At 37.7% G+C, this 8,013-nt stretch overlaps 1 protein-coding gene across 1 annotated transcript in view; it reads left to right on the top strand.

The window, feature by feature from the left end:
• The window catches only part of tkfc (triokinase/FMN cyclase), a 13,836-nt gene extending 5,879 nt beyond the window's left edge, over positions 1–7,957 (top strand). The window contains exons 4-18 of the mRNA XM_008435623.2: positions 77–181; positions 275–462; positions 587–665; positions 1,887–1,976; positions 2,780–2,814; positions 2,898–2,982; positions 3,252–3,341; positions 4,078–4,194; positions 4,505–4,624; positions 5,087–5,224; positions 5,298–5,404; positions 5,819–5,925; positions 6,000–6,033; positions 6,137–6,229; positions 6,876–7,957. Of these exons, the coding sequence (XP_008433845.1) occupies positions 77–181; positions 275–462; positions 587–665; positions 1,887–1,976; positions 2,780–2,814; positions 2,898–2,982; positions 3,252–3,341; positions 4,078–4,194; positions 4,505–4,624; positions 5,087–5,224; positions 5,298–5,404; positions 5,819–5,925; positions 6,000–6,033; positions 6,137–6,229; positions 6,876–7,034 (1,547 nt within the window). The 3' untranslated portion in view covers positions 7,035–7,957. The remainder of the gene's footprint in view (positions 1–76; positions 182–274; positions 463–586; positions 666–1,886; positions 1,977–2,779; positions 2,815–2,897; positions 2,983–3,251; positions 3,342–4,077; positions 4,195–4,504; positions 4,625–5,086; positions 5,225–5,297; positions 5,405–5,818; positions 5,926–5,999; positions 6,034–6,136; positions 6,230–6,875) is intronic.
• The last annotated feature ends 56 nt before the right edge of the window (positions 7,958–8,013 follow it).

Genomic DNA, 8,013 nt, shown 5'->3' with positions numbered 1-8,013 from the left:
GCTGGTCCCAGTTTAATGTTGCTGGTCCCAGTTTAAAGTCGCTGGTCCCAGTTTAATGTTGCTGGTGCGTCTCCAGGTTACATTGGTGCTGGCATGCTGTCTGCGGCTGTGGCAGGAGGAGTGTTTGCCTCTCCACCTCCTGCCAGCATCCTGGCTGCCATTCTCACTTTGCACCAGGCAGGTAAATCTGCTCTTCAGATATTATCAAATTAAATTTAGTTTTCAGATAAAAATATATAAATTTTTAGTCTGACGCCTCTTTCTGGCAATCCAGGAGCTTCTGGGGTTCTTCTCATAGTGAAGAACTACACCGGGGACCGGCTGAACTTTGGCCTTGCGGCGGAGCAGGCCCGTAACCAGGGGGTGGCCGTTGACATGGTGATTGTTGCCGAGGACTGCGCCTTCGACCAGCCCAGTAAAGCCGGCAGGAGAGGCCTGTGTGGCACCGTCTTCATACACAAGGTGGGTCACAAAAACATCTGAAAATCAGAAAGGGATCAGATAAAGGATCAGTTAGGAAAGTGTTTTTATTTAAATGTTCCAGATAAAATGAATACTAAATGTGTTGCTGTTGAACTGTGTTCAGCTGGCGGGGGCGTTGGCAGAAGAAGGCTGCTCGTTGGACCAGATTGTTTCCAAGATGAAAGAAGTTTTGAAAGGGATTGGTGAGCGTCTTTCTCTATGGTGTCCAAAGTGTGGCCCCCGGGCCATTTGCGGCCCTTGGATTAATTCTGTATGGCCCACCACCACAGACAGATATTTTTTTATTTTAATTAGTGCAAAATTACTAAGTTGTTAGTAATAACTATTATTATTAAGAAATTGTTAGTAATAATTTGACATTATTACTAACAAATTAAAATCTTATTTCAAATGAAAATATTAAAGAGGACCCATTTTGCAAAGTTCACATTCATTACATTTTTGTACTTCCATTTGTGTGTCTACTGCTTCTAAAAATCACCAAGCTTTTTTTGGCAATCGGTTAATGTTTGCTAGAAAACATCTCGATTGTTATGTTACATTCAATGGGCTCTGCACCGTTACCTAGCAACCCAAGCAGAACTCCAGTACATTTGGCCAGCTGGTTTTATGCGCTGTACAATGGCTGCTGGAAAAGACAAAGTGTTTTGTTATTGACTTACGATCCAGAAATCCCTTGCTGTTTTCTTGTTAGTTGTGCAGGAGGCTCCACTTTGACTTTTCAAAGTTGTACAGTTGTATAATTTCACATTGCTTTGCAGCCATTTTCACATACAAGTTTAAATGTTGAGTTGGTGAAGGATTTAAAGTGACAAGAGGCCCTAAAACAGACTAAAACCTCGTTACCTCAGAATAATTTTATGCAACAAATGTAACAAACATGTTTTGTGTCGCTTATCCTAACCTGTACGAGGAAACAAAACAGGTCACATTTAGGTACAACACAAAGATTTTGTCTTTTAACAATTATGTTTCTCTTTCTCTTTTTATTCAAAACTTAATTCGGCCCAATTTATCAACTAACTTCTACTGAGACAGAATTTAAATAACCAAAATCTTTTTTTAGTTAATTTATTAAATCTGGCTTCATATAGCAAACATTTTTAACTGAAGTATTTTCTAACGGTATGCCTTCTTTTAATAACATGCAAAACCCTTTTTAAGCTTTGAATATACAATTATTTAAACTTCTTTTCCACCAGAAAAACTGACTTATTTGTTTAGTTAAAATCAGTTGCCTAAAGTAAAAATAGTACTATTTTTATTTTGTGGCTTTCTTGCTTAAGAAAATTATAGTTTTTGGCTCACATGACAAAAGGTTTGCACACCACTGTTTTAAATCATCTCCATTGTTGCTTGAGTTCATCTTATCACTGTTAATTTCATGGATTCTTGCATCACAGGCACACTGGGAGTGAGTCTTTCTCCATGCAGCGTTCCAGGATGTCTTCCCTCTTTCGACCTGCCGCCAGGAGCCATGGAGCTGGGACTGGGTGAGAGCCGATGACAGGAGGGTGGAGAGTTTGGTCAAACGTGGAGGAAGGTTTGAGGTTGCAGATCTGATGGGCGGAGGTTTAACTTTTCATTCTATTTGTAAAAATCAAACTATGAATGTTAATATTTTAGGAATTGTTGTAAAACTGCTCCACCTAGTGGTTTAAAAATGCTTTAAAAACTGATAAAACTTTACATAAAAACAGTTTTGTTTTTACGTTTTTATTTGACCCTAAACTTGTCACAATAACACATTTTGCTTACGACAAACTGCCCAAGTAATTATTGCAATAAACCACAATATTGTTGTTTGGAGACCATTTTCAAGTAACTGATATGGCATAATAATGCAAGTTTGCTCTCTGAAATTCAAAAATACTTGCTTGATCCTAAACGGACATTAAAGAAAAAAAAAGAGACGAATAAACTTTTTAAAGAATGCTTAACCCTGGAACTGGAAGATATTTCAAGTATCCAAAATGAAACACAACCAAAAACAATAAATAAAACAGAAATAAAACACAGACACAACAGAAACCATAAATAAAATGGATCATGATGTTTCAATGAACAAAATTGCCCTTCAAAAATATTAATGATCAGAATGGAAATGGTTGAAGTCATTTTAATTCATCATGCGATTAATTGAATAATGTGTTATTACAACAGGCTAAATTGGCCCCATTAATAACGTTTGTATCTGTAGCTGTTGGCTCGACTCAGAAAATGTGCAAATATTTTGCTTGACTTCATGAAAAATTGAGTTTTAACTTGTACTATATATGGATCTGTTGTCCATCAGGAATCCATGGAGAGCCTGGAATTAAGAGGTCAAAGGTGAGTCAGAAGTACTAACAACACCCACCTGCAGTTGTTATTTTAATGTGTTAACCAGCTTTGTTTCTTTGGGTTGTTGTCAGGTGGCGTCAGCAGATGAGGTGGTGAAGATGATGGTCGATCACATGACCAACCCAGACAGCCAATCACATCTGCCTTTGAAATCAGGTCAGGTTATGACCGTCTTATTAGTTTGGTGGTTTAATTAGCCTGTACCATATTGCTGCTTGTTTTTAGTTTAGCTATATATCTTTACATCTCTAGTGAGTGGAGCCCCCTAGTGGCCCACCACAATACCCCATGTGTATTTTAGAACAAAACATCCTGAAATATGGTGATCAACCTCCCGGCCTCTACAGGATCAGGTGTTTTATGCCTTAGAGACTCTAGTCAATGAACTGCTTAATAAAACTTGGTTTCTAACGTTGTTATAACAGGTGACGGTGTTGTTCTGTGTGTGAACAACCTTGGAGCGTTGTCCTGCCTGGAGATGGCTGTTGTTACCCGAGCTGCCATCACCTGCCTGGGTGAGCAGAGACCCGCTTCCATCCGTAGCTATTTAATGAAACTTAATAGCAGTGGTTTAGCAGAAGCATGCTATGTTAGAACAGTAACACCATGACTTAACATCAGATTAGCTAGGGCTGCATAATAAATCACTAATTTATCGTTATATTATACATAATATTTCTAAGATTGGACTGATATAAACTGATTAATTATTTAAGGAATTTGTATTTAGATTCTATGTTGGTACTATATTTGGGGACACTTGTTTTTAAGTGCACCTTAAACATCAGGGATGCCAGACCTTCCAGCGTTAAAGGATTTAAAACAAAAGGTCATATATTTTTACTCCTTAAACTGATGTTTAAAGTTGTTAAAAATTCTGTAAATTTAAGTTTATTCTTTCGGATGTGGTCAGGGCTAAAAGATTTGGAAACATATGTCATCAGTAGATTTCCAATACAGTTTTTAAAAATGGACCTCAAATGAATAAAAACCTAAACTGAGGTATATTATTTTGGTTAAAAATCTAGAAAAGTGTTTTTCAAGGCCATTTGCTTAACTGGTGATTAGTGAATATCTCCTTATTTTGTATTTCACTCACTTAAAATAGTTATTTTGGAAATGTTAAATATAAAAGCAGCTCTATCTTATCCTCTTTATTTTAATGCTTTGGTTGAAGTTTAGGGGAACAAAATCAAGACTTTTGTTCTAATGGTGGTATGGAAGTTTTATCAGTGGTTTCCATGGTTACAGAGAGCCGTGGGGTGGTGGTTGCCAGGGCGATGTCAGGGCCGTTCATGACATCACTGGAGATGGCAGGAGTGTCTCTGACCCTGATGAAAGTCGACCCAGAAACACTGAGGCTGTTTGGTAAATACTGACGCACATACACCTGTTTTTACATCATTATTAAAAAACATAAATAATAATATGGAAGGAAGAGTTTTAGGTTTAGGTGCAAATTTAAACTTAGTTTGATTTCATGTGTTTTTTGCTTCAGAGTTTTCAAAATTATTTAGAAATATTTTAGCAGGAATATAATTTTTTTTTTACAAATTTAATTTGTTAGATATTTTTACATTTATGTAGCCATAAAATGTAGTTACTTTATTAAGTTTAATCTGTTTATGCAGAGTTAGCTAACTGCTAACCAGTAAAGATCCTCCATATCTCAACTCAGATACTAAGACCAGCGCCCCCGCCTGGCCGAACCTCAGCACTGCAGCTGTGAGCGGACGCAACTACGTCACAGAAGCTCCTGTTATGATCACACGGCCACAGGACGACAAACACTCCCAAGGTCAGTAAATCCAGTTACAATCTGTGTTTATTTCATGTAGAAATATTGTAAATTACTTTGCTGCATCTTAACGCGCCAAGAGCCTGGAAATGAAATGTAGACAAAGCTAACAGCAACAGGAGGAAAATGGACAAACTCCATAGTGAAGTTTGGTTATTTTTGTTAATTTTGTGTATAATCCTATTCCAGGATCTGCAATAGGACTGCTTATGTTTTATTAATGTTTTAATGGTCTTTAACAATTCAGCTAAGCTCCCCTTGAACCATTTATTTATTTGTTATGGTGTTTCTCGCATCTTTTGAAATACTTTTGCTTATGTCATTGATATAAATTTGTATGTAATTATATGATGTCTATTAATTTATTCAGTATTTATTTAAATCAAGCTAACTAGCTTATGTTCCTAGATTAATGTTATTTACATGTAAATTACATTTTTTGCTGTTTTATCTTTTTCCCAGGTCCTCTGAGTCCTGTTATGCACAAAGTTTTAGACAAGATTTGTTCCACCTTGCTGGAAAAGCAGGAGGAACTAAACTCTCTGGACCGGGCTTCCGGGGACGGAGATTGTGGCAACACTCACGCTCAGGCCGCTAGAGGTGAGAAACGACAAAGTTTTTACAGGAGGAAAACAAAAAGTGATAACAAACCATTAAAATGTTGCTCCTGCAGCCGTTCAGGAGTGGCTCCAGGATCATGTGGTTCCTGGTTGCCCGGGGCGACTGCTTTCCGTCCTCGCTGGATTGGTGGAGGAGAAAATGGGCGGATCCTCAGGGGCGGTACGGCAAGCTGATTTATCACTGTTTTCACGTACCAAAAATGTTCATTATAGAAAGAAACAATGAAGCTGAAAGATTTATACACATGAACAGTAGAGCTGATGTTAAAGACACTTCAAAATTTAATTAATAAATGCTTTTTTCAAAAGAATTGAGTAAATGCAATTCTTGCAGTTCTTTAAATTGTAATTTCTTTATTTTTCTTCAAATGAAATAACTGCAAACCTAGGACATGCATCACTTCCTTGACAAATCTAACGGGTATAACCTGAGATTAATGGTAATAAAACAATTCACAGTGGTTTGATTATGTGCTAAAATGGCCTGCCATAGTACGCTCTATGTATGTAATTGAATTGTGTTCATATTTTACCAAACAATCTCAGATCAGTTCTTATTTTCTGTGTTTTTCAGCTGTACAGTCTGTTTCTCACCGCTGCGGCTGGTCATGTGACCGAGGGGAAGACCAACGGCGCCGCCTGGGCTGCTGCAGTGCATGCTGGGACACAAGCCATGAGAAGGTGCCCAGATCACCTACATCACTTAAACACATCAGTCTAAACAGACTAAAGTAAAAAATAATGTCTTCCTTCAGATACGGCGGTGCTGACCCTGGAGACAGAACGATGGTGAGAAATGAGGATTTATGTTTATATTTATCATGATGTAATTTACTGTTAAACCTGACCCTGTTTGACCTTTAACCTCTCTGCTGCTGTCCTCATTCTGTAGCTGGATGCTTTGTGTCCGGCTGCAGATGAGCTCATGAAGCTAACTACAGCACCACCTGCTGGACACATGGCTGTACTACATGCAGCTGTGGAGGTACAGCAACTACAGACGCGTTTCATGTTATTGTTTACATCTGGAAATTTCATGCATCCACAACAATGGAGGGTAAAAAGACCTTACATGCCATCCATAGTGGTGCTGAAACTGTAGAACAACTGTGTTAACAAAATGGAACCTGGAGATGCAGGTATTATTAATTTAGTGCAGTGCGCCACAGTAAAAGGGAAAAATAACAAAAAACCATTGAAGAACAACTCAGAACCACTCTTACTCTTTTCTTCCCCCCCCCCCCATGCTACAAACAGATCTGTTGCCATGGCAACTGACTGACATCCCCACTAATGTATCAAGATTTAACACCAAAACACACAAACATTTTCCACACAAAGAAAAAAACGTTACAATATTTTTTAACTGAACCAAATTCCACAGCACATCTACATGCTATTTTGTCAAAGTCAAGCTAGCATAACTGACCTACTTCCCTCTACCTTGATATTTTTAATTACACTTTTGCCTGATCTTGTTATCTAGTGGTTGTAGTGTTGACTATAAGTAGCAAAGCACTGCGTCTCTTTATCTTTCATATATGAACCGCACATTTAAAATTTTGTACGTTATGTTGACAATTTGACGGCTAAAACCAGTCATCTCCCATTTATCTTCTCCGACTCCACAGAAAGCAGCTGCGGGTGCCGAGGCGACCCGTGACCTCACAGCGCGGGCCGGGCGGGCCAGCTACATCGCCGCCGAGCGGGTCACCCTGCCTGACCCCGGCGCCGTGGCCGTAGCCGCCATGTTGAGAGCCGTCATAGAAACGCTGGCGGAGCAGAAGTGAAGCAAAACCCCATGATGTGGGTAGAGATTTGTCACAAACATTGATTAATCATAAAAATCAGTTTTATTAATGTGAAATGTTTTGATATTTGCTTGTATATAGTGGTAGTTATGCCCTCTAAACTGTATCCTAATCATTCCTGTTTTTTTAAGAAAATGTGAAAATAATTCTGAATTGTGCCTTACAATTTAGACATCAACACCGTCGTGCAGCAATAGTTTTACATAAAAACAGTTTTTGCATTCCTATTGGGCTAATTTTCAAAATAAGTAAAAATAAATTAGTATTTTTTTATAGAAAGCTTTGAAAATGTTGTGAAATGTTGCTTTGAACAAATGTGAAGCACAAAGTTAAGTCACTTCTGAGAGCCTCAACTTTTACTGTTTTGTTAAAATTCATATCAGCTGAAACTTGGCATGTTGAGGTGTTGCTTTGTGTTATTTTGTTTTCATTTTTAGAAGACAAAGTTGTTTGGATTTGTTTATCCTGCACAAACTTCAGCATTCCAGCCTACATGTCGGACAAATTAATTTATGAGGTACAATTGTTTTAAATGCTCTGACGTTTCCTTCATTTTTCAGTTATTTCCATTTGAAATCTGGATTTTCATTTTCCATTAACTTCCATCTTTTTACTGTGTCTCCATGGAAAATATAGGATACAAGTAAATAAGTTTAATATTATTTGAGCTTATAAAACTACACTGTAAAAAAATTTTTCTAGTTTTATTTTAGAGTTTAGCATCAGACTGACGCAATCGACACGGCGAGTTAAACTTTCTACTGACTAACCTTCATCTACGTTAAAAATTAAGCACCGACTCCATCTTACCTAGAAATTCACTGAAATTCTATATTTTTGTCAAATAGTGTGATGACGTTCTCAACTGCACTGATAAAATAAAAATATTTGCTATTAAAGTGCCATTTTGACTGTTTTTTACACCAGATAAGCCTCTGTAAAGCACCTTGCAAGTCTA

The sequence above is a fragment of the Poecilia reticulata genome, linkage group LG18 (assembly GCF_000633615.1).
Source record: "Poecilia reticulata strain Guanapo linkage group LG18, Guppy_female_1.0+MT, whole genome shotgun sequence".
Lineage (NCBI taxonomy): Eukaryota > Metazoa > Chordata > Actinopteri > Cyprinodontiformes > Poeciliidae > Poecilia > Poecilia reticulata.
This window is presented reverse-complemented; position numbering and strand designations above follow the sequence as displayed.